The following is a 27,280-nucleotide window of genomic DNA, read 5'->3' on the forward strand; positions in this document are numbered from 1 at the left end:
GAGGTCATAGACCACTCTTACTTCAACAGTGCAACCTTCAAATATTTAGCGAGTGTCCCCCTTCATTCCAGGTACCAAGGTTGCAAAATGTGCTTTCCCCTCTTCGCCGAGCAAGGGCAGAGGCTTGTTTGTATATACCAAGCCATGGTGCGTCCTGTGTTATTTAGTGGTAAGAACCAAGCAACCTGAGGCAAAGAATAGGGGTACCTGTGGGGAGAGGTCTAGCCAAGGACCTCTGGCTCAGACCAGCCACCCTGCTGCGGGGGGATCAGCTGTCCCTGGAGCTGGGCTTGCCTTTAAAAAAAAATTATATTTATTTATATTAAAAATTTTCTAATATTAGTTTCACAGGGCTGCTACAACCAAATACAACAAACGGTGTGGCTTAAAATGACAGAAATTTATTTTCTCACAGTCCTAGAGGCTTACAGAGGGGCCATGTTCCCTCTGAAGGTTCCAAGGAATCCTCCTCTGCCCTTCCAGCTGTGGGGGTGGCCATAGTCACCCGTGAGCAGGGCTCCCGTCTCTGCTTCTGACCTCACTTGCTTTTCTTCCCCCTGTGCCTCTGTCCCTGGATCTCTACACCCTGTATGAAGACACCAGTCATTGGATTTAGGACCTACTCTAATCTAGTATAACCTCCTCTTAATTTGATCACATCTGCAGAGACTCTTTTTTTTCAAATAAGGTCAACATAACTTTTTGGGGGGAGGGGAGGCATTTTCAACCCACAACCTGTGCTCTGTCCACCAAGTGCAGGGGGTTGTGCAGACCACCAAAGCTCTTTTACTTTGCACGTGGGCCGTATCCCTTTGACAGGCACCTGGTACCCATTTCCTCTTCATTTTCTTTAAATTCAAATATGCTTGGTCACCCAAAGGAGCCAGACAGCTTAACCGGAGCTTTGGCATTAAAACTGGTGTTGAAACCTGCCTTTCCAATTGATTAGTTGCAAGTCGTGAAGCAAGTCATTCACTTCTCTCAGCCTCAGTGTCCTCTTCTGTAAAATGGGAACGGTGAGATTACCTGCTAGGCTGTTTTTAAGCCTGCATGAAGGGTGCCTGGGTGGCTCAGTCAGTTAAGCATCTGCCTTCGGCTCAGGTCATGGTCCCAGGGTCCTAGGACTGAGACCTGCATCGGGCTCCCTGTGCAGCACGGTAGCCTGCCTTGCCCTCTCCCACTCCCCCAGTTTGTGTGCTCACTCTCTCTCTTCTCTCTGTCAAGTAAATAATAAAATCTTAAAAAAAAAAAAAACTGCATGAGAACCTGTGTGTACTGCTCTGCACTGGGCTGTATGCTCTTTATACCATCTCATTTCATCTTTTCAACAACTCTGAAAACACTGGTATTTAGACTCCTGTTTCACAATTGAGGAAAAAGAAGGTAAGTGATTTGCCCAAGATCCCTAAGATATTAAAAATTATCCAGAGTTGGGATCAAACCCAGATTTCCACTGTGCTTTATTCCTAGAGGTAGGCTTGAGGGAGAAAGAGAGCATGCACAAGTGGGGTGAGGGGAGAGGTAGAGGGAGCGGGGCAGAGAGAATTTCAAGGAGACTCCCCAGTGATCCCATGACCCTGAGATCGTGACCTGAGCTGAAATCAGGAGTTGGGTACCTAACTGACTGAGCCACCCAGGTGCCCCAGGCTAGACAAATTTTTTTTTAAAGATTTTATTTATTTATTTGAGATAGCGAGAGAACATAACCGGGGTGGGGGGAGAGGAGAGAAGCAGGCTCTCCACTGATCAGGGAGCCAGCCGGATGTGGGGCTTGATGCCAGGAGTCTGGATCATGACCCAAAGCGAAGGCAGATGCTTAACCAGCTGAGCCACCCAGACGCCCCATAGATTGCTGTTTTTAAAAAAGCTATTGTTGATTATTTGCCATTTACATGGCTACATACTATGGTAAGAAGCAGCACAGCACGATGGCTGAGTGTGGGCTCTGGAACCAGATTGCCTGTGTTCAAACCCAGCTCCACAGTTTCCCAGCTAATTGGCCTTGGGCAGATGATAAATCAGTATCATCAGTATCCCTAGGTGTCCTTGTCCTTAAGATGGTGCTGAGAATGATAGCATTGATTTTACAGGGCTGTTGTAGAGATCTAATGGGTTGATGCTTATAAAGCCCTTGGAACATTGCCCAACATACAGACCTACTGTGGTTATTTTCCACATGCAACAACCTTTAAAGCAGGTGTCATTGCCTCTATTTTACAAATAAGAAAACTGAGGCCAGAAAGGCCATACACAGCCAGAGGTGGCAAAGGCAGGATTCAGACCCAGGCCTATCTGACTCCAAAGCCCTCTGGTTAGAGCAGGGGCCGCAGTTTCCTTTCCCCCACCTTTTCCCTGCCTGTTGTACATTCCATGACCCAGTCCTACCTAGGTAGCATTGGTTGTTTCCTGCCTGGTCTAACCTGCTCTAGAGATCAGAGGCTGGGTTAGAAGGATGTGATCAGTCCTTATCCACATGTCTTTCTGATTTTGGTAGTTTGGATAACATTTATTGACTGCCACTCTCTGGTTAGGCATTCTGATAAGCACTTTACATGCCTTTTCTCATATACTGTCAGAATTTTTATAGGAAGCTTTACTACCCTTATTTCGCAGAACTTAGGCTTACAAAGATTCCACAGAAAAAGATATCCACTGTTTGTGGCCACCTTCATTCACTTCCTTTATACCTGGACATCCTAGTTTGGTCAGGCCTTGCAGTTGAAAAAATCCTTAATAATGAGACAGAGAATGACCTCACCATATAAAAATCCAGAAATCGCTTTGTATTTTGATTATGTGATAGAGGGCCAACCACTGTCTGCAACAAAACTCTATGGGGCATGATTCCCATTGTATTTGGGGTGAGTGGGGCCCCCTGGTCCCTGGGTTGTGTGATGCCGCTAGCACGCCCCCTTGTGAGGTCATGAGAATCTTGACTGTTTTTCCATTTCCTACCACAAGAGGGAAACATACAACCACAAGTGATTTGAACATCAAATTTTTAGATCCACTTTTTAGATTATTTAATTAATTCTTCCCCCCCCCCCTTTTTAACTCAAGGGGTTTTCATACATATTTATGGTGATAGCCAGAATGTGGGCAAATATTCTGTTAGCACCGAATGAATATTCTTAAGGGAGTTAAATGAACATTTTCTTGAAGATATTCCAAAAAGGAAACAGAAGATACCTATAAAAATTCTTTGTGAACCATGTAAGTTTCTGTTTTTATAGGTCAAAATGATCGAATATTGGTAATTCCTGATAAAACAGGAGCCCTTCTCACAAGTGTGGTATGTAGGAAAAAGCCTCCTAAGCCCCTTGCATCTTCAAAGATCTGGTTTTGGTTTTAGCCACATGAATTAAGAATGCATTTCTAGAGGTGAGGAATGCCTTCCTTACCTTCTCTCTCACCTCTAGGAGCTCATCTCTCTCTCTTGAGTTCTCAGATTAGCACTTCTTACTCCACTTTTTCTCTTAAATATGTTGACTTACCTCTCTCTCTCTTTAGACCAAAAGCTCCATGACAACTTGAGTCTGTCCTCTTCCCATGGTCCATAGCGTTTGGTGAAATGAATGCAGCAAGTCAGTCTTTGTAGTAACTGCTGGCTGCATGGGTGGATAAACAGATGGACAGCAGACGGGACAGATGCTGAAGGACGTGCACGCTCTGATGCAACTATTTTATTTTTAATTTCAAAATATGCTCCAGGAGTCTTTTTGAGCCTGAGACTCTGCACAGCTCTAAACCTTCCAGCCCTTGGAATTTTTCAGACCTTGTACCTTCTTTATAGTTTAATGCAATTTCTCTTTTTCTTTAAGGGACATTTCCTAACTCTGTTAAAACACATATACCCGTAGATAGGTATGAAACACAGCTGCATAGTTTCAGATTGATTCAGGGTAGTAATAAAAGCTAAGGCTTATGTAGGGCTCACAAGGCAACAGAACCTGCAATGCTGAGTTCTTTAAATTTATTAACTCATTGTGTCTTTGTAAGATAAACCATGCTGTATGTACTATTTTCTTTCTTTAACTCTCCTTAAAGGATGCATTGTTTAAATTGATGTATAATTGACATGTAACATATTACTCTCAGGTGAACAGCATAATGATATGATATTTGTGTTATATATTTGTGCAAAATGATCACCATAAATCTCAATAGGTATTATTTTCAGTCTCCATTTTAAAGATGAGAGAGTGAGGGCCCCAAGAAGTTGGGTATTTTGCCCCGGGTCACCCAACTAGTAAGTGGTACTTACTTGTATACTAAGTGGCATTCTGTACCAGCTCTGGTTTTAGAACTTTTGTGTATCACCTCATTTAAACACTGAGTGAACTATAGGGGGTCTGTAATTCTCCCTGTTTTTTCAGATGAGGCCATGGACGAACAAAGAGTTTGAATGACTTTTCTGAGGTCATACAGCTAGTGGCCGGCAGAGCTGGGTTACCAGCCTGTCAGTAGGGCCTAACAGCCCATTCCCTGAAACATTACAGCAAATTGTCTGCATCTGATTATTTCAACTTCAAACTGTAAATATGGTACAAAGTTTCCGTGAATGTTCCATTGTTTTCTTACCTCAGACTTAAAAGCACAAGTCCAAATAGGTTGCTCAACTATACATTAGAAATTGGAAATATAAGATTAATCTGTTAGATAAACTAATATCCCAGATTCTCCTAACATACTTAAAATATCAAATATGCTCAGATTTTCTCCCAAACTTACTGCAAAAATATTAATGCTACAACTCTGATTTATTTTGTTATCTGTACACTATATGAATATGATTTACTTCATATCCATACTTAATTCTAAATCTTCCTATGTTTAAAAATGCCCTCTTCAGGGGGCACCTGGGTAGTGTATTGGGTTGAGCTTCCAAATCTCGGTTTCAACTCAGGTCATGATCTCATGATTATGAGATCGAGCCCTGTGTCGGGCTCCACGCTCCACTTGGAGTCTGCTTAAGACTCTGCCTCTCTCCTGCCCCTCCGCCCCCACTCCCCCCACCCATGCATGTGTATGCTTTCTCTCTCACTTGCGTGCTTTCTCAAATAAATAAATAAATCCTTTAAAAAAAAAATGCTCTCTTCAAAAACGAGTCTCTCACCCCAACAGTTAGGAGTGATCTTTCCCATTGAATTGGGGTGACAGTGTTGGCCAGCCGAAGTGCATGTTGACTGGAGATCTGAACAGGAAACCACCCAGTCCAGAACACAAGGTCAATAGGGCATCTCATGCAGCGTGCGTTCACAGACCACATTCCCTAATTCTCATGTCTGCTGAATCTGCAGTCCCCGCCCTCTTGAGAAGATTCATGTAACCTATTTCATGCTTGATTCCATTCTGAACTGTTTTCCAGTTCTTTCCCTACACTGGGCCTGCAAACCTTAGAGATGTCTAAATGAGCCACAGGCGTCTCCTGAGTAGCATTCAGGTGTTCTCACATATTGTGTGGCTGTTGGTCACCATTTATGGATATTCTTGTGACACGACTGTCCCTGCCCCACAGCTCCTGAATTTACCAATCTTCCCAGTTCAGAGACTAAATCAAATCTATACTTTTTTGAGTCCTAATTCTAGATTCCTGGGAGGGAAAATATGAGTGCTCTAGCTTGGGACAGACATCCACCTCTGGCAATCCTGGCTTGGCACCAAAGCCCTGTAGTAGAACATGGTTCTAGGAGTCTACTCTTATGGGGTGGCTAGAGCAAAGTTCTCTGAGAAGAGAGGGGATGGGTGGAAGGCACTGTGTGGAGAAGGGGTCTGAGGAAAGAGGGTGGTGTCTTCGTGTTGGAGGAAAAAAATCCCAGCAGGGCTCAAAGTAGCCCCAGGACTTAAAGTAGACGTCTTGTGCAGGAGGCCGGCAGACGAGCAGCTTTGGTCAAGACCCCACTGACAGGATCCTCAGAGCCACTGCAGCCGAGGAAGGAATCCTTTTTTGAAGCCCTGTTCATCTTTTTTCAGTCTCTCCTTCTCAAAGGTTTTTGATGCATCACTGGCATCCAGTTAACTTTGCAAAAACCTATCAGTTTAGATTCCTTTTGCTTAAAAGCTTCTTTAGCTTCCGGTGCCTACGAAATCAACTGTTGTGTGTTTTAGGAGACAGTAGTTTTGCCCCAGCTTTTTCTCTGGTCTCACCCCATTCCTGTAATGTCTCAGGAGTTGTAGGTCTGGTGGTGGCTCCTTCGACGTGAATTTCTTCTTTTTTTTTTTTTTTTTAATTTATGTATTTATTTGATAGAGAGAGACACAGCGAGAAAGGAACAGAAGCAGGGGGAGTGGGAGAGGGAGAAGCAGGCTTCCTGCAGAACAGCGAGCCCAATGCCGGCTGGATCCCAGGACCCTGAGATCGTGACCTGAGCCAAAGGCAGATGCTTAATGCCTGAGCCACCCAGGCATCCCTGACGTGAACTTCTTAAGAACAAAGGTCCATGTACTTTTTTCTCTCCTCTTCCACCTCCTGAAAATGAAAAAAGAAGTTCACATCTTTAAATTTTTTTCTAGTTCACAAAGCCTTTCAGAGATACTTGGCGAGGTCGTCCTCATAGAAACCTTGTGAGGCAGGTATGATCCCATTGTAGACATGAGGAGACTGAGGATTGCAGGAGGGGGCTACCATTTACTGATCTTCTGCTAGATGCCAGACACAGCACTACATGTTTTCCACACAGGTTACCTGATTCAATTCCCAGGACAACCTTGAGAGCTTTCCCCATTTTATAGACTCGGTGTAGTTAAGGAACTTGCTCAAGATGAAATTTCTCATGCAGTTCAAAGTCAAAGCTTTGAGCTCTGGTTGTGTCTGGTTCCTAAATATATGGTCTTTCCATTATCCTGTGATGCCTAGCCTGGGGCTGACATTCATGACATCGTTACCTACTGTTGGTGGGAGAAACGAATAAGTGTCTTCCCGTCACTTGGGTCACTTGGGTCACTTGGTCACCCCAACCACTCAGGCAGGCACCCTCAGCTGTCACAAGTGCTGGGTGTCAGATAATCCCCATTGCTTTTAGCCCAATTACTAGCTTTCTTCCTAGTGCTTCCATCTGGAGACAGGGTTAGCCATCCCACCCCCATGTCCACTACCATGGCATTAGCTAAAGAACATGGTTGTCAGCCATCCAGTATTTACCGATGGAAAGAAAGATAAATGATTAAAGAGTGGGCAAGTCTACAGTTTCTGTTGTGTTCTATTTACTAGGAAGGTATCCGCAGATCAGAATGGGAGCTGGAGTCTTTGTGAGGCCGGGAATGAAGGGGTTCATAACTCTGCCATCATGAAATTGATTGGACCCAAGACCAGTATGAAAGTTCCTTGTCTGAAGGGAGTAATCCTTAAATCCCCCATATGGTTTAAATGTAATTTGTGTCATTGTGAAGGAGTACTGGCAACGCAGGCGAATTCATTAGGCCAAATTGGGTTCGCTATGCTCGACAGTAACGTTTCCGAAGATGAAGTTCAACCTTTGCTGGAGAGCTGAAACAAATGAGTTTCTTAATAGCTGTCCCACTTAGTCTACACATCGTAGGAAGCTTCATGTTCTTAATGCCCCTTCTTTTTTAACCACACTTCACAGTTCATCTAACATTGCTGCTTCTGGTAATATTTTTATATGGGGTTGAGTTCTACGGTGTCCATAAAATTACGACCCGGCCAGTTTTTAGAATAGAAGCTTTTCTAGGGCAAGGGTTATATCTTTTTGCTTTAGATTTGCATCCTGACCAACACCATCCCAGACATGCGTAGTTGCTGACAATGTTACTGTCCATCCTGGGGTGTAGAACTCCTTCCTCTGGAGGTTTAGATTCAGCATGCACTTAAATTGCTGGGTATTCGTTGACATGTGTGAGAGCCATGAGAGGGAATTTTCCCCAGTCCATGCCTCACTGGAGGGCTGGCTCACACACAGGGAGGAAAAGAGGCCCTGTGTCCACCTAGATATTTCCATGCAAGAGGGACGCACACTGGGTTCACTTAGTGACCTGATTCCACAGGTTAGACATGTCTGATCTCTTAGTGCTCAGTCACGGCCCAGTCACCCAGAAGTTTCCTTTTGCGTTAAATAATTTTTAAAATATAAAGATGATCTACAGGGAAGGTATATATAAAAAAAGTCTTGAAATTAAGAGGCAAATAATAATCAACCCCTAGTGGCATATCAGGTTATTGGAAGAGTACCAACATTACCAAGTTTGCAATATTTCTTTCTAAGCTTTGGAAAGCTATTATTTTTTTTTAAATAGGATAATCTTTTTTTTAAAGGTTGTTTATTTATTTAAGAGAGAGGGAGAGCATGAGCACAAGCAGGTGGAGGGGCAGGGAGGGAAGGAGAAACAAACTCACTGTTGAGCAGCGAGCCCCATGCAGAATGCGATCTCTGCACTTTAGGATCATGACCTAAGCTGAAGGCAGATGCTTAACGGACTGAGCCACCCAGGGGCCCAGAAAGTTTTTTTTTCAACTTTTAAGAATCAGAATAGTTATATTTGGAATACTTCCTGTATCAGTTAGTTTTCAGATAGTTAGAAACTGGTGCTGTGTCCCAGAGAAGGTTTAATTCAGGAGAAGTGCTTCTTTTACAACACTTAATGGTGTAAAAAATTTTTTTAAGAAACAAGTTATGGTTCCTATGAAAACACACTGGTAAGCTGAGGTGTTCTAGCATGTGATGTGGCCACAGTCTTCAAGGAAAAAAAAAGTATTTCCTGTCCTTTGAAGCAAGAACCGTTGGATCTCATGCTGTGAACAAAACCACTCTTATGATTGTATTTTTTGTATTGAACATCTACTTTGAATTTGCATAATTATGCCTTGATTCTTTGTGACTTCTCATTTTATGAAATTGATTTGCATTAATCAAACTGTAAATAAAATCAGTGCATGGGGGAAAAAAAATCAACAACATGTTAACTCTCTTGGTTCCAGCTTCAGGAACTGAGCTTCAGCAAGAGATGGCAGACCATCAGCAGAGAACATGGTGGACCGTGTGGGCAAAGACATTCCAGCTGGGGATGTTGGAGTACCCTTTTGACCAAGTGCCCTTAGGTCTAGCCTGGGATTTCAAGAACTTGGTTTTTTGTTTTGTTTTGTTTCAAGAACTTGTTAAGAAAACCACCAAATATGTGGCCGGTTGCTCTGTTATTCCTAATGAAAAGATTATTGGGTTGATATTTCATAAATCTTGATTTTTTTTAAGATTTTATTTATTTATTTGACAGAGAGAGAGCACAAGTAGGCAGAGAGGCAGGCAGAGAGAGAGAGAGAGGGAAGCAGGCTCCCTGCTGAACAGAGAGCTTGATGTGGGACTCGATCCCAGGACCCTGAGATCATGACCTGAGCCAAAGGCATTGGCTTAACCCACTGAGCCACCCAGGCGCCCCAAATCTTGATCTATTATTAAATATGTCAAGACACATATGCTTGGCCTAATTTGCAAACTTATCTAGAACCAGAGAAAACTTGGCACCAGACTTTTAAAAAAACGCCTTTATTGTCATTGCCAGCAGTAGGCATGTAAACTATGGTTAGCATAGCAAGCTGACTTCATAAATTAATTTCTAAAGAATTTTATCTTTAAGAAGTAAATAAAAGCCCCAAATAAACTATAAAACCTGTCCTTTGGCCAGCTGCTTTTCGACTTAGTAGACGTGGTCTTGCGAATTGTTTTAATGTTATGTCTCAAGGTCTTCCCTGCACTTGGACCAGCACCGTTTGTCATTTGAAGGAGACCAGGCTTCTCTGCCATCAGCTGCTTTCAGCTCTGGGGCCCGTCCCCTCAGCTGGTCCTGTAGAGAGGGCAGTCTGCTGCTTGCAGTCCTGTTTGCTTTCGGACCTTGCTTGACAAGTTAGTAGAAAAATACTCAGATTTTGTTTATCAAGTGATTATTCATGTTTCGCTTGAAAACCTGGACTCCAGTGCATGTCGGACTCTCCAAACAAGTGGTGTAACTAGCCCTGGTTTACCTTTTAAGCATCCTTGACAAGTTCACCAAAACCTTGACAATGGAGTTTCTTAGTTGTCAACTTCTGCTGAACTAAATAAGGAAACATATATTTATATGGTTCATTAATAAGATCTTAGGGACCAAATGGGGGTTGGATATTAAATTTATTCAGGTAGAATGTTTTAAAACATTTTAGGTTCTTCAAATACAAAGGACTTAACCTGCTTCACTAAAAATGTTTTCTTAAAAGCCAAGTCTATGTAAAACTGAGAAAATGAAAGACACTTGGTTGGCTCAGTCAGTTAAGCATCTGATTTGGCTCAGGTCATAATCTCAGCACCCAGTGTCAGGCTTCCTGCTCAGCGGGGAGTCTGCTTTTTCCTCTCCCTCTGCCTGGCGCTCCCCCTGCTTATGCCGTCTATTTCTGTCAAATAAATAAATAAAATATTTTTTAAAAACCTGAGAAAATGAAAACACAAAGTTTAATCCTATGTTCATATTATTTGTCCAGATAATAACTTGATCAAACCTCATGCACTTAGAAAAACATACTTTTTTCCCCCTCCCTGTTTCTCTTGCATTTTCTTTTTTCTTTTTTTTTTTTTTCAAAGATTTATTTATTTGACAGAGAGAAATCACAAGTAGACAGAGAGGCAGCCAGAGAGAGAGAGAGAGGGAAGCAGGCTCCCTGCCGAGCAGAGAGCCCGATGCGGGACTCGATCCCAGGACCCTGAGATCATGACCCGAGCCGAAGGCAGCGGCTTAATCCACTGAGCCACCCAGGCGCCCTTCTCTTGCATTTTCAAGGATTTGGTGCATCTCCATTCCCACATTTCCCTAAGTTCAAGGGAAAGATCAAGGTATTGATCACTCAGGGCATATTTATAGGTATCTACTCTTCTGGAGCTGAATACTGTCTTGTTAAATCCTTGGTGGGCAATGAATAAATTTGTTCTGTTCGGTGACTTTCTTCCTTCTAACTGGAATTGCACGTGGGAAGTAAAAAATTACTCAGGTATCAAAATGATGGTGATATAAGGAAACCAGAGGTAACTGAGATCCCTCACTTCCATTTTAAGATTGACCTTTAACTTGCTAGGATGGCATGGGACAACTGTAGCAGCAGATGGCCTTCTCAGTGACGAGTGCCCAGAGAGGCTCTGCGTTAAGAGGTGTCAGGAGCAGCGGGAGCCACACCAGGGTGTCCTGTTCAAAAGTCCCTGCTTTTTGGGACTGCGTTTGCACCATCGTTGCCTGGGCTCTGCGAGTGGAGGCTGGCAGCCGTCCGGTGTTTGTGACGGGAGGCTGCTACAGGCAGTATCCTTGGATTATCCAACGGGGGAGATGCGGCAAAAATAATTGAAGGGTATTTGGCATCGTTATGTGGGCAGAAATATCCTCACCAAAACAACTTGGAAAATGTGTTTTTTGTGTGGGTGTGGATGGGTGTGTGGCCCTTAACTTTTCACCATGGGTGACGACAGCAAGGACTTAACAGAGCTTCCTGATTGAGAGAGATCAACCTCTCCTTTAGTTACTCAGATGACACTGTTGCAGCTTCGGGTCGGACAGACTATTTTGAGGACCCTTGCCTGCTCCCTGAACACCCTCACTGAGCCAAGTGGTGAAAATGAAAGATGAGTAATTTTGGTGAATGGATTTCCGGGAAATACAGGACAATGGAAGAAGGTCCTCTCCCTCTGTTGACCTTTGCTACTGCACCCTACCATGACCAAAAACCAGGAACTAGTGGATTACGGAAGAAAACCTATTGTTTTGAGGAGAAGCCATGTTATCTGGAGAATTTCATCCAGAGTCTGTTCTTTTCCATAGACCTCAAAGATCGCCAGGGATCCTCACTGGTGATTGGTGGAGATGGGCGGTATTTTAATAAGTCGGCGATAGAAACAATAGTGCAGATGGCGGCCGCCAATGGGGTTGGTATACGGTAATTATTATTATGTTTCTGGCTCTCCACATATGCTTCTTTCTTCGTTTTGCAGAAATATACAAGAGTACAAGGATTTGTATGTTGTATACACTTCAGTTCTACTAGCATCCCTATAGCATTTCATTGTGACTGCAGAAAATGTGTATTGTGATATTACTCCTGAAATTACAGTAGTCATGTTGGGATCTAGGAATGTAAGTTCGGCTCCTTTTGTGTTGTACTCCATGCCTTTTGCTTGAAAAAGTACCTGCTGCTTTTTAAACATTAAAGCACACCCCCCAGCCTTAAAGCTGTCTTATCTACATTCTAACCTAGTTCCAAGGGGTACCCTTGCCTATGTAACACAGCTCTAATGAGTAGAGGAGAGAGGAGGATTTTGTTTTCTTTCAATGGCTTCCTTGTTGAAGTTCAGTCACTTGTCAAACAGGAAAACAAAAGCCAGGGCGTGCTGTTGTTTGTGGATCCTGGTAGTCATGCAGAAATGCCAGGAGGGGATTGGAAAATGTTAGGTATAAGCCTACCAAGAGGACCTGTTACAGGGGAGCCTGCTTATAATGACCTTGGACACAAAGAAGCCCTGTGTGCGGTGAATTTGTGCAACAGGGTAGAGTTCATAACTCCTGTAAGACTATAATATAAGGAGGCTCGGCTGAGAGCTCGGCATTGTGAAAAACTGCATTGGTCAAATTAACCAAATCAGAAGGAATCTTGGCGCCAGAAGGCATTGATCTTGATAATCTAACAATTCGCACAGTCCCAATGATTTGCAGGAAGGTAGGCAGCAGGACATTGCTATTTTTGCTCTGCAGATTCCTCTGTGGGACCAAAAATATATTTTCAGTGTTTTAGATTATGCTTAGCAATAATTTGGAGCACACGGTCCCTCAGAACTCACAATTTTAAAAAATCTGTTGTATTTCCTTTCTGAGAGTGATTCTGGTCCTGAGAACATAAAAATTTAGCATGGCAACCAAATGTGTTGGGCTTTCACCGTCGGTCTCTTTTAAATAATATGCCAAGCAGGTGTGATTGCAAAACCCAAATTAAAAGCAAAAATAAAAACACACCACCAGATTACATTTAAAAATGTTTGTAGATCCTATTGTTTTTAATGCGAAGCTTCCTTCCTACCCAGTTTCAGAATCTGAATGCCTCTCATGTAAAAATTGCTGATAAAGCACTCAAATATGAAATTATTATGAAGCATACAGATTTTTAAGATAAAATGTGACATGTTGTAAATTTCACCTTTGAGGAGAGCTGCAAAGGGAAAGGTATTAAGATGCTTTTAATCTTTAGAGAAAGAACGAAAGGAACATTATTTCTCCGCATATATCTAGATCATTGAGTGGATGTGGTACACTGTCCCCTTTGCTGTGATATATTTGGCTTCATTTCATTTTTGTGTGGAGCTGAAGGATGTTGGAAGAGGTGGTAAGAATGTGTAATTCAGGCAGACCCTATAGACTTGCTCAGATTTACGATCTGAAGGTTTGCTAAATAATACATTTAAGTGATAATAATTGACTAAATATGGTAAGTGCCTATTTGTTAGAGCTGTGGCAGTCCAAGCAGTATTTTCAAATCTTCTCAAGGGCATTCTTGATTTAAAGTAGTGTTGCATTTAAAGCAGTCATGCAACCAAACTGAATTACGTAAAACATTTAGTGGACCTGTAAAGCACTTTAATCTGATAAAACCTATCACCTCCTAGATGGTTTGATTTCTTCCTTTTCTAACATATCCTCAGTTCTGACTCCTATAACATCCCTTTGACTGTGGACAGAGCTCTAGGGAGGAAATGTAAAGGAAAGATGATTTATTGCCACAGGTTTGTTCCCTCCCCACCTCTATCAATACCCATTCCACCCTTAAGCCGATTCTTGGAAGCCTCTTCAGCCTACTGAGCTAAATGAAGATCATTTCATTTTTTTCCCTCTTTATTACACTTTTATCTGGTGCATTTGTGGACTGTAGAATATAATTTGCCTTTGTTAGAAGTTTCCCTTTGTTTTTATTTGCATAGAGCTATCTGCATTTACAAGAAGTTTTTTTTACATGATGCTTCTGTGAGCTAAGAAGTACAAGAAATTTTAATGTACAAAATAAGACATTAGTGGGCCCCTGTTTATAATACTGATATCTCATTTGGTCTCCAGAGCTTTGAATGTAGAGATATATTTAGAAATAAGAATATGTGTGTATGACTAGCAGGACAAAGAGCATGGAACTTGTTTCATTGTGAAACACAAGAAAACATGAGGCCCTGTCTTTTTGTTTTTAATTTTTTTATTAGCATATAATAAGTGTATTATTTGCCCCAGGGGTACAGGTCTGTGAATCACCAGGTTTACATACTTCACAGCACTCACCATAGCTCGTACCTTCCCAGTGCCCATAATCCAGCCACCCTATCCCTATCCCTCAACCCCCAGCAACCCTCAGTTTGTTTCCTGAGATTAAGAGTCTCTTATGGTTTGTCTCCCTACTGATCCTATCTTGTTTCATTTTTTTTCCTTCCTTATCCCCCACAGCTCCCCCCACCTCTCAAATTCCTCATAATCAGAGAGATCATATGATAATTGTCTTTGATTGGCTTATTTCGCTCAGCATAATATCCTCTAGCTCTATCCACGTTGTTGCAAATGCCAAGATTTTGGTTTTTTTGATGGCTAGATAGTATTCCATTTGTGTATGTGTGTACACACACACACACACACACACACACCACATCTTCTTTACCCATTCATCTGTTGATGGACATCTAGGTTCTTTTCATAGTTTGAGGCCCTGTTTTTTAAAAGGAAAACTAAGTTTGCTCCCTGTCATGTTGGATGATAAAATGGCACGTAAACCGTGAGGTATCCTTCCTGGCAGTGTGGAAGGAGTAGCGGGAGGGAGAAGGAAGGACAGGAAAGGCTGTTTGATGGGGAACTTTCAGTACCAGGTAGAGGGAATTATCTGAAAGCTGGTAGACACTGGGGGGCCAGGGAAGGATTTTTCTTTTTTAAAAATACATTTTTTTGGTAGTAAAGTATATGTAACATAAAACTTAGTGTGTCAGCCATTTTTAAGTGCACACTTCAGTGTTATTATACTCACAATATTCTGCAACCATCACCATTATCCGTTTCCAGAACTTTTTTCTCATTCCATCTGAAACTCTCGACCCACTAAACGGTAAGTTCCCATTGCTCCTCCCTTACCCCCCAGCAATCTCTGTTCTACTTTCTGCCTATGAATTTGCCTCCTTCTGTGTATGTCATTTAAATGGAATCATACAATACTTGTCCTTATGTGTCTGGCTTATTTTACCTAGTGCAGTGTTTTCAAGGTTCATCCACATTGTAGCATGTATCAGAATTTCATTCCCTTTTATGGCTGAATAACATTCCACGGTGTGTATATGCCATATTTTGTTTATGCATTCATAAATGCATGGACCTCTGGCTATTATAATTCTGCTATGAACATGGGTATACAAGTGATCTGTTTCAGTCCCTGCTTTCTTTTGTGTCTACAGCTCGAATTAGAATTTCTGGATCGTATAGTACAGGGAAGGTTTGCATAGAGGAGAGGCACAGAACTATGATTTAAAAAGATGAACTAGGTGGTCCTGAGTTGGAAGGATGAATCAGCCAGGGTAGAATAAAGGTGGTGCAGGTGGGAGAGAGAAAAGGTAGATTGAGTCAGGAACCGTTGTAGTTCTTCAGATGTTGTCAAGGGAAGGAGGGTAATAGAGTAATATCTCCTCAATATCAGGTTGAGGATTAATATTCCCGGGGGTGATTCATAGGATAGAGTCCTCTGGAAGGAGGGACTTTGATCCGCTGTTATGTCTTATTGGGCTGAAGAGGAAGAAGGAACCATGGACTTTCCTTGCTTCTGTCTCTTGACTTTCTTATTCTTACCCTCAATGTAATCCCCTCACTCTTGGACCATTGCTGACTGGTTGACCATTGCAGATTTCACCCTAAAGAATGGTAGAATAAGGGATGACTTGGGTGGTGCAGCTTAATATTCATTCACCAGTCTCCCTCTCCAGACCAAATACATATAAGATCTGAGTGTAGGTCAGTATAACTGATGTGCAAGTCTGTGCAAGTATAATTTCCAGATAACTCCATCACTACTCTGGCTGGTTCAATTGCCATCTCTAATTAAGCCACTCCTATTGAAATTATGGAACTGCTCAACCATAGACTTTCACTCTTACAAGAACCCAGAAACTGCTAGAAGGGTGAGATGTTACTGTTTGCACTGTATTGAGTTAGCTATTAGTGGCCAGCTATGGTTACTAATTTGCCACGTAACCTTGCCCTGCCATCTATCCCGGTGCCTCCTATACCATCCTTGCATAAACACTTGATTATTGCTTTTGGATGAATGCAAGAACGGATGAATGGGCAGCATCATAACTTTGAACCTCAGCTTCTTCGTCTATACAGCAGTCCTAGGGAGCAGTTATGAGAATGAATCAAACATGTGATGGGTTTTAAAAAGCACTCTATGGCTCGGTGATAATCATTAATGTTGATTTCGCACCGCCTTCTGGTCCCTCTAGTTTACAGAGGAGCCTCGTTATACCGCCTACCCTGGTCATCACCACTTCCTGAGGGAGGCAAGGCAGAGCAAATGTATCGGTCTAACGAACATTGCTCTGAGATGGACAAGTGAGAGCCAAGAGGTGACTGAAATGAACCAGCTGCTTCCTGGGAGATGGTTGGCAGCCGAGGGGTTGATGACGAGGCAGGCAAGCTTTCGGTGACTTGCAGCGGGGCAGAGGTAACAGTCCCAGAAAAGCTTGCCCAGAGAATCCAGGTATCATCAGACACGTCTTCTACCACAAGTCATTTCTTCAAGCATGTTTATCTTGGGTGGGGCAGAAAGAAATAACAAATGGACATGTTTAAAACATCCCTGTCCCTTTCTTCTCTCAGAAGGGAGAATGGAATGAGGGCACAAACTCCTCATTTTATAAAACTTTTGATGCAGTCATCAGGTCTTCTCCAAGTATGTTCAAGGAACTGGTGGGACTTCTTCCTTCTTTTCTAACTTGGGTCACGGTGAAACAAACATAAATTACGTTTTAGTGAAGGAAGATTTAGGAGCTGTGCTAATAGCATCTATGAGAGATACTGGAAGGTAAGTTGAGAACACAGCAAAATACCACCTGGAGTCCTTTCCTGTCGGTGGTTCTGATTGGATTAACCAGTAATAAGCCCCAGCATCTTTTGCCTTAGGCCCAGCAGGTAACCCAGATACATCCTGACATGGGTAGGTCTGTCCTGCTCGGAGGGGATCACCCGATCAGAATCCAGGCTCGACTGGAAAGATAAGTTTATGAGTCCCAGATTCTAAACTCTTCGTATAAAGTTTGCCCTTTTCACTTTAAAAATTTTTTTAATTTGCAAAAAGCCTTCTCTCTGGGTAGAATTCCTCTAATTATCTAAACTTACATCTTCTCCCATCAGTGTGGTTTGAAAGTATGATTGAACTGGATAAAAATGTGGGTTTTCTAACAACTTTTCAGTGGAAAATTATGAACCTGGTCTGGAAAGATTGTGTTTCAAATACTCTTGTGTTTTCTTGCCAGAGCCTGAGCGCTTCCCCAGCCACACACTATTTTAAAACTACAAAGTCCCAAAAAACTATCCGAAGGGATGGCTTTGTGAAGGAATAGCTTTGTTCTGCCATGCAGATTCTACTTCAATAATATTATTCAACGTTCTACTTCATAATAAAATAATAATAACCCAAGCCGTAGGTGTTGATTAAAGAACACCTTTTCTGCTTCAGCACTATTTCTTTGTCCATCTGCCTATTGTTTTGATATTTCTGGGCAGTAGCTCTGGATTTATCGATATTAAGATGCACGTTGTGGATTTCTTCTCTTAGATTGGTCGCTTGGTTGTCGGGCAGAATGGAATCCTTTCCACCCCTGCCGTATCCTGCATCATTCGAAAGATCAAAGCCATTGGTGGGATCATTTTGACAGCCAGCCACAACCCAGGAGGGCCCAATGGAGATTTTGGAATCAAATTTAATATTTCCAATGGAGGTGAGTGTGCTGTCATTTTGAGGGTAGTCAGTTTCTGTTCATTAGGGTAAACTAATAACCGAGGCCTTGGAAGGCCAGGGTTCTGGTTCTGATCCTTCGCAAGGGAAGTCTTCGTTATCCTTTTGGTGACAGTGGAATGATTCTCATTCTGCTGTACCTGAATATGAGAGGATAGGCATGAATGACCATTAACGTGATATTTTCTTTTAGGAAATTTTGGCCCTTTGCTGCCTAAATGATGGAATGGCACATGTGCTCATGAAGGGGAATGGATGAACTCTGTGTTCTTTGTATTTTCATGTCAGTCCCACGAAATGACCCACAGTTCGCTGTCTGATTTCCAGGTCCTGCTCCAGAAGCAATAACGGATAAAATCTTTCAAATCAGCAAGACAATTGAAGAATATGCAATTTGCCCTGACCTGAAAGTAGACCTTGGAGTTCTGGGAAAGCAGCAGTTTGACCTGGAAAACAAGTTCAAACCATTCACAGGCATGTTGACTCTCCTCCTCTCCTGCCCTCTTCAGTTCCAGCTTGAACAGTTTGCCTTTCAAGGTTTTAAGACAATGAGTCTTCAGTTTCGGAAAGATCGTGGTCACTAACCTTTGCATGCCTTAATTAGCAGGTCTGGAGTTGGGTCTGGGAATCCAGAGACCTGGACTCTCAGGGCCCTGCCAGAAATCAGCCCTGTGACTTTGGATAAATCATTTCCAATTTTCTAGGCCTTGGCTTCCATGCCTATAAAATGAATAGCCTTGACTAGAAGACCTGTAGGATTACATTCAAAGCTAACTTTTATTGAGCGTTCATTATATGCCAAGCTCATAACATACATTATCCCACTTTATTCTGACAGAGCCCTGTGAGGGCGGCACTATCTGTATTCAGTTTTTCCAGATAAGGAAACAAAGGTTGAGAGAGCTTACACGACAAGCCCAGGATCCCACAGTCAGTGAGTGGTGAACCAGATTTAGACTCAGCTGTGAATGATCCCAAAGTCTGGGTTTGGATTCTTTATTTTTCCTGCCCTGATATTTAGTAAAATCCAAGTCAGCCATTTTGGTGGCTAAATGAAACTCTCCACACAGGCAGCTGTGGTAGATTTTGTGGTTGAATGCCAAGGTATTAGTAGTAATTGATGGAGTCAGGGTTTATAACATTGTTCATATTAGCACAAAAACAATGAGGTAGTTAGTAAGGCGACTTGGATTTTGGCTGTACTAATGTGCACACTTTCCTCTGGATTGCAATTTGATGGAATGCATTTTTATTGGAACCTACCCATCGAGAGGTCACGGTTTCATCCTAACAAAGATAACCTGGCACCTTGGCACATCTTGAAGACATGCTTAGGGTTTAGAAAACACCAGTAGAGAATTTCTTAAACTCTTAGAGTTTCAAAAATGTTCAGAACCCCGCACATCCAACAAGAACAATACTAAGTTCTTATATTTGTTTTATTTCTTTAGTGGTACACGTGGGAAGTGGTTTATTAAAAATTTTTTTCCCTGCTTTTTACCATTAAATTCCATGGAAGTGAGCCTAGAAAAAGGAAAGGAAAGTGGGCATTGCATTTCCTGTTACTTATATCATCAAAATATGCTTCTTATGGTGATAGGCAAGGAGTGAGTGTGGCCACGTAGCCGAATTTACAGTCAGGCAAACCTGTGTCAAAAATCCCATGTGTGGGGCACCTGGGTGGCTCAGTGGGTTAAAGCCTCTGCCTTCTGCTCAGGTCATGATCCCGGGGTCCTGGGATCCAGCCGTGCATAGGGCTCTCTGCTCAGCAGGGACCCTGCTTCCCTTCCTCTCTCTCTGCCTGCCTCTCTGCCTACTTGTGATCTCTGTCAAATAAATAAATAAAAATCTTGAAAAAAAAAAAAAAATCCCACGTGTGCCCCATCCCAGCTATGTGGGCAAGTTACTTACCCTTTCAGGCTTGAAGCTTTCTTGTCTGCAGAATAGGACTAAGAACATTTGCTGTCAGGAATATTGTTAGTATTGAGTAAGAGATTGTGTAACAGCCTGGGCATACTGAAGGGGTTTGATAATTATCGTTTTAAAGTAGCTATTGTGGGTTTACAGCAATGTAATCATTTCAGAAGATAATATTTCTTTAAAAAAATTTTTTTAAAGGAGGTGGGAGGGGCAGAAAGAGAGAGAGAATCCTAAGCAGGCTCCATGCTCAGCTCAGCACAGAGCCTGACACGCGGCTCAATCTCACGACCCTTGAGATCATGACCTGAGCTGAAATCAGGAGTCAGATGCTTAAACTGACTGAGCCACCCAGGCGGCCTGAGGGTAATATTTCTTTCTTTTTTTTTTTAAAGATTTTATTTATTTATTTGACAGAGAGAGATCACAAGTAGGCAGAGAGGCAGGCAGAGAGAGAGGAGGAAGCAGGCTCCCTGCTGAGCAGAGAGCCCGATGCGGGACACGATCCCAGGACCCTGAGATCATGACCTGAGCCGAAGGCAGCGGCTTAACCCACTGAGCCACCCAGGTGCCCCTGAGGGTAATATTTCTTAATGTGTTTAGTTCCCCCATATTTTAACTTTGCTTGTTCTCACAGTGGAAATTGTGGACTCCGTGGAAGCTTATGCTACCATGCTGAGGAACATCTTTGATTTCAATGCACTGAAAGAACTACTTTCTGGTCCAAACCGACTGAAGATCCGTATTGATGCCATGCATGGAGGTATGGAGCCATGTCTCTTCCCTTGCCTCCTCTCAGAGACAGCAAGCTGCTCTCTATTTTGGGTACCATGATGCTGTAACAAGCCTTTTCTCGAGACTCTCTGCTTCACGGTTTTTAAATAGTGAGTTTGCAACCGTATCAGAGTGTCATTCACATAGATAAAGATCTAATTGTATACAGCCAAAAAACAGTAGAGACATTCCTTGTGGCAAGGTAGTGCAAAGGTCAGAGTTTCCACATTAAGCAACTTTTTGTGGGTGCTTCCTCCCCCTCAGAAGATACCTCACATTCTTCCCAAACGCCCCCATCTATTCCAAGTCGGGGGGGGGCAGTCATTTGCTAGAAGAGGTGAACATGTTCTGAGTCCCATACCTCACTCAGCTGCCCCCACATGTGCCTTTTCTTAGAAGAGCAGAGCTTACAAGAGCAAGCTGAGGATTAAATTCAGGAACAACAGTTGGGTGTCTCTCCCTCTTCTTCCTCTGTGGGTGTGTGGCCTGGTCAGCAGAGACAGCAGCCATCATTGTAGACTAGAACCCGTGAGGCTTTGTCACATGGAGAAATACGGGAATTCCTGAGCACAGAGGTTATTTATTTGTTTTGTAATAAATTTAGAATTTTTGAATCTTTGAGCAGGAAAGAGTCTCCCTGGTTTTAGAGTCCAGCTGTGTGCCTTGTTGGGAAGACTTTCTGTCTGGGATTGAACCTTTTTGATGTGCCATTAGGACCTCCTGTTACACTGTGAAACCACAGTTAGAAAACCTTCTGGTGGGCTGATATCTTCCATCCCTGAACCTCACCTTTGAGTCCTAAGTTGCTTCTGGAGTCCCACAGAATGTGTCCACTTCCTTACTAAGATAATAGCCATTCTGTCATTTCAAACCATTCACCTGGTATATATTGAGTACCTACTACATGTGTGATTGGGGGTAGGCAGGGACTTGGGGAGATGGGATGGGTCAAAAACTGCTAACCAAATGAGGGATAGATAGAATTTCTAGTATTCTGTTTGGGGTATGAAAGAAGGCATAGCTTGACTAGCAGTATCAAGAGAGGTTTCCTGGAAGAAGTTGGCAACCCACTTAGTTTTTATGAAAGAAGGATCTAGGGTGGTCATTTCCAGCTGATGCAATGGCTGGAGCAGAGCCACAAAGGCTTAAGAGATGTTATGTTAGGGAAGTGAGGAGAATGGCTTAAGAATGGGCTTTATATGTTAATTAACTAGATTTTATTTTTTTTTTAAAGATTTTATTTATTTATTTGACAGACAGAGATCACAAGTAGGCAGAGAGGCAGGCAGAGAGAGAGAGAGAGAGAAGCAGGCTTCCTGCGGAGCAGAGAGCCCGATGCAGGGCTCGATCCCAGGACCCTGAGATCATGACCCGAGCCGAAGTCAGCAGCCCAAACCACTGAGCCACCCAGGCGCCCCTAGATTTTAAATAAAAACTAGAAATAAAAAAAATAAAAAGAATGGGTTTGTGTTGGGGTGTGGGGTAGAGGAAGCTAGTCTTGAAGTACACTTTACACTTTGTTCTCCAGGTCTTTCAGAGGTTCCTCTAATGCCTCAGTTTCTATATCCTTCACAGCCCTGGCTGCCTTGACCTTATTGTGTGGTGTGTCCACAGCCTCCTTAATGTGACCCTTAACTGGAGAAACATCTTCTGCCTTCTTCCAACCTCTGTGGCCTACATTGGTGTCTGTACCTTCCTTGATGAAAACACATTCTCAGCATTTTAGAGATGAATGTTCTTGGTAGTTGTACAAAATGTCACCATAAAAGTATGTGACTGGTTTTTCCTCTTGCTGGTAGTTCTTACTTTTTATTTGTTTCTATTTTTAACCAGTTTGTCTGATAACCAGATATAGTAGGAGGATTAGGGCTCTGAAGCCCAGCTCCCTCTCCCACTAGATACGTAAATTCTGGCAAATGGCTTCATCTCAGACCAGTTTTCTGATCTATAAAGTAGAGGTGATAATCATAATGCAAATATTTCTAACATATGTGCCGGGTGCTGTCCTCAGGGCTTCCTATCTATTAACTCGTTGAATCCTCACACCAGCCCTATTAGGTAGCCACCGTTATTCTCCTCATTTTGCAGATAGGGTAGCTAGAGGCTCGGAGAAGTGAAATAACTTTCAACTTTCCCACAGTTGTACAGCCCATGGTTAACCAAGCTGGGATTTGAACCCAGACACTGATTCCAGAGTCCAAGCTCTTAAGCACTAAGCTCTCCTATGTTGTGAGCTCTTTTTTTTGGGTGGGGGGAGGAGTGAGAAAATGGTTGTGAAGCCCCTGGCAAGGTGTTTAGTAGGTCCTTCATAGACACTAACTCCCCTGCCTTCCCCTGTTTTCCTTCATCAACTAGCCCCACCTTTTCTAGTCGAACCCCTCATTATTCCTTTTGGCACAACCTTCCATCCCAGTCAGACTTACCTCTCCGCTGGCCCCTGAACGTAGGCTTTATGTTCTCATTGCCCTTCCTGCCGTTCTCCTTAGAATGCCTCCACCCCCTCCCCTGATCCTGACATGCTTTAACAAATCATAGTTTCTGATTCTTCATTTCACATTTTACGTAGTTGTGGGACCATACGTGAAGAAGATCCTCTGCGAAGAACTGGGTGCCCCTGCCAACTCAGCGGTTAACTGTGTCCCTCTGGAGGACTTCGGAGGTCACCACCCTGACCCCAACCTCACCTACGCCGCTGACCTGGTGGAGACCATGAAAACAGGAGAGCACGACTTCGGGGCTGCCTTTGATGGAGATGGGGTAGGTACAAGGGCGTTTCCATGAACTCTGACGCGGGCCAGGCCTGGTCCTACAAAGCGGGGAGAAGCAGGCTGCTTCCATCAGGCCCTGTGGGGTTTGTGAGTGAGTGACTGTTGAGGAGTCCTCACTGCACATGGGGTCAGGGCTAAGTTATTAGAAGACCCTCATGTACAGGAATAAATCCTTGAAATGGGACCCACGTGTTTGGTTTTAGGTATTCCTGTTTCCTAAGAGTGGCAGGGTAATCAGAGCTCAGTTACGGTATAACAGCTGGTGCTTCATGAGCTGGTCAGGTTCTAGAAATCCATCCTAGGTTTATTTAATCCTTTAAAAGATTTTGGCCTTATATCCATTTGTCATTCGCATTAGCTGAATAATAAAACTATAATGAGAGAATTAACCTTTTATTCCTTCTCTACACTTAGTATCTTTAATAAACAGGCTGTTTTATTTACATTGGTGACTATATAACAGACAGGGAAGAAATGTATTTTCATTGGTACTACACGTTTTACTTAGACGAAAATACATTTGTATTGCTCTTCTTCTTAAATTCAGCCAGAATCCATTATTTCCAAAAAAACATAAAATTTCCCATATCAAAATTTTGGACAATTAAAAGGTCCTCCAAGACATTATTTTGCAGTGCCCCTTTCTGAAGCAGGGCATGATGGGATTTTTTTTTTTTTTCCTCCATACACTGTGTTACTCGAGTACTCCCTTACACCAGTCACCGAGGAAGCAGTGAAGGTGGCAGTGTGTTTTGCTGGGCCCTGCATCAGATGGAGGGGCCGTGATTTAGGAGCCCTTTCTTGAAGAAATCTGCTTTATTCCTCGAAAGATGCCTGGTAGGCCCACCAAACTATGCGAACAGTCATTGTTTCCTCTTCTTATGTCGATCTCTTCTCTCCTTTGGGAGAGAGGTGATTGATTCCAGAGTTTGGAAAAGGTCTGGGAAGTTCAAGTCAGCTGGCCTCTGGAGGAAGAGCAGAGATTCTGGTTCAGAAGGAGTTTGTGCTTGCACTTTAATTGAAAACAGTTTCTGGTTTTTTGGCATGGGGGTGCCTTTGGTGTAGCGGTATACTATGCAGAGCCATTAGAAACAAAGTCCAGTGCTTAGAACCCAGTATGAATAAAGATACCAGTTTTAAATTTGAGAATTTAAAATTTTGATACCCCCCCATGTAAGATAGTTTTTTGTTGTTGGTGGTGTTTGTTTGTTTGTTTGTTTGTTTAACAGTTTGATTAAAAGCTCTTCCTTTGAATCCCCCTTCTCCCAAAGGATCGAAACATGATTCTGGGCAAGCATGGGTTCTTTGTGAACCCTTCGGACTCCGTGGCTGTCATTGCTGCCAACATCTTCAGCATTCCGTATTTCCAGCAAACCGGGGTCCGAGGCTTTGCCCGCAGCATGCCCACCAGTGGGGCCCTGGACCGGTAGGTCTTCATTCCCATGGCCCTCACGGGGCTCTTCTCTGTGTCCAGAACACTCTTGCTCCTCTGCAGCTTGGGCATCTAAGGCATAATGTGTGCTGTTTATTTAGTCAAACATTGTTTATTGAAGTAGAATTAATATATAGTGTTTTATTAGTGTTAGGCCCACACCATATTGATTCGGCAATTCTGTGTATTAGTGCTCACCGCAGGAAGCGGGGTCCCCACCGGTCCCCATACGATGTAATTGCAGTATTACTGACTGTGGTCCCTATGCTGTGCTCTGCATTTCTGGGACTTGTATCTCTTAATCTCCGTCACCTGTTTCAACATTCCCCCACCCACCTCCCCTCTGGCAACCGCCAGTTTGTTCTATGTAAGAATCTGTTTGTTTGTTTGTTTTGTTTTTTGTATTTCACATATAAGTGTTTATGAGGAAAGGGGTGGGTTTTTTTCTGGATTAGCTGTCCCCTCTCTGTGCTTCCTCACGTCCCCTGTGCTTCTTCCATTCCAGCACTTACCACACTGTTTCCGTAGCTTGTTTGCTTACCTGTCTGCCCTGCTACACTGTAAACTTCTACAGAGAAAAGACTGTCTTATTCACTGAAGTGTATGCCATGGTGTGCCTGGCGCACAGTAGGACACACACACATACACACTTTCTTAAAAAGAACAGTTGAATGTTACTGAAGAAATGAGTGGATGACAACCCCACTGTACTGAAGCCATCACTCCGGAGAACCACCCCCCCCCCCCCTTTAGCAGGTGTGCACAGAGTTTGAATGAAAGAGCAGTTCAAAGGAGGGTCAGTATGTCAGAGAATTTCTGAAGAAGCATTCCACGTCCATCCCTCACTGGGTGCCCGTCCATACACAAATACAGTAAATGTTCATTTCTCCCAAATCCAAATAAACAAAAAGCTCAAATAGTTAAGGAAAATTATATTCAGTTTTTATGAGAAAGGACGTGGTATAATAAACATTTAGTATCTCAAATTTGCTCATTTATTTATTTGTTATATAACCCCTCATTTACAAAGGCTTTAAGGTGATTTGTGAGAACACATCTAAAACAATTAGAAAAATACAAGTAATACATAGTAAATGAGGACCAAGGAGAATGCTAATTAGAACATGTTAGGTGCCCAGTAAATGTTTGGTGAATGAATGAATAAGGAATGAGTGAATGAATAAAAGGTCAAGGTCAGAGAAGAAAGCAGAATGGATATATCAAGGTTCTTCTAGGAATAACTGATATTTATTGAGCATTGCCTTGTGTTTTAAGTCATTTAATTCTCAAACCAACCTTACGAGGTCAATGGTATCTATAACCTCACTTTAGAGGTGGGAAAACAAAAGGCCAAAGAAGTTAAGTAACTTGCCCAAGGTCACTCAGCTAGTAAATGGCTGAGTCAGAATTTGAACCCAGAACCTTTGCTCCTCATCGGCCCAAGTGGTCCATGTAGTAGTTTCCTACTGTGGGGGAGAGGAGGGATATGTGTTAACACAATCAGTGCTAACTTCTCTTATGCTAAGAAGAAATTGATAATATTCATAGAGTGGTTTATAGTCTTAATTGATTGGCACAGCAATCCTCATCCTAAAGAAGAGGACCCCAAATGTCAGAGAGGCTAGTCATCTTATTGAAGACCCCACAGCTAAGTCAAAGTGAGAATTAGAACCCTGTGCTTCTGGGTCCACACCCTGCAGCTGAAGTTGTGAGCTGGTTTTGGCCGAGCTGTTGTAATTAGACCTAGCAGGCCTGGAAATAACTTCCATGTCATCCAAGAGATGGTTTTTGGAAAAATTGGTAATGCACATATAGAATCACAATGGAAATAATTCATTACCCAGGTAAAAGTTTATTGTATTTTCAGCTTTCAAGCTTATAGATTTAATTTTCTTCAGATGTTAGAGTCTAAACGTGACATTGCTCTGCTAGCAATAAGGTCAGCTTTCTGGAAGGCAGAACTTTAAAAACAGCGAATTAAATGTGGATTTGTCTTCCTTTTCAGAGGGAAAGAGATCTTTAAAAAAAGAAAGAAAGAAAGAAAAAAAAAGGCCTTTAAGATTCTAAATAGTCTACAGAATATAGGAATGAGTAGAAGATGTGTTGGAGAGGATAGGGGACCAAAGAGTAGCGTGGGGGAGTTGGTACAAATGGGAGACCCACAAGACACTGTCCTTTCTGGGCCTTCTGGTGCAATGAAAAGAGCATTGACCGGGCGGCTAGATAGCAGGCTGTTGCTCATCCTGGCTCTCTGGACCTTAGGCTGGTCACCTACCATCCTAGACCCCGTTTCCTCTTCTGTAAAATGGTGCCCTCCTAAGCCCAATATTCCATGCGTCTGTGACGTGAAGTGCATCAAAACATCCTTCCTTTGTTCTTTATGGAATGCTGATAGCTGTAGTCCGT

The 27,280-nt window shown here is 42.7% G+C and overlaps 1 protein-coding gene across 1 annotated transcript in view; it reads left to right on the forward strand.

Annotated features, from left to right (window-relative positions):
• Nucleotides 1-27,280, forward strand: part of PGM1 (phosphoglucomutase 1) — a 62,920-nt gene that overhangs the window by 15,597 nt on the left and 20,043 nt on the right. Inside the window, exons 2-6 of the mRNA XM_082687847.1 lie at nucleotides 17,804-17,966; nucleotides 18,311-18,457; nucleotides 20,538-20,663; nucleotides 23,241-23,431; nucleotides 24,714-24,868. Of these exons, the coding sequence (XP_082543973.1) occupies nucleotides 17,804-17,966; nucleotides 18,311-18,457; nucleotides 20,538-20,663; nucleotides 23,241-23,431; nucleotides 24,714-24,868 (782 nt within the window). The remainder of the gene's footprint in view (nucleotides 1-17,803; nucleotides 17,967-18,310; nucleotides 18,458-20,537; nucleotides 20,664-23,240; nucleotides 23,432-24,713; nucleotides 24,869-27,280) is intronic.

The sequence above is a fragment of the Mustela nivalis genome (assembly GCF_964662115.1).
Source record: "Mustela nivalis genome assembly, chromosome: 10".
NCBI lineage: Eukaryota > Metazoa > Chordata > Mammalia > Carnivora > Mustelidae > Mustela > Mustela nivalis.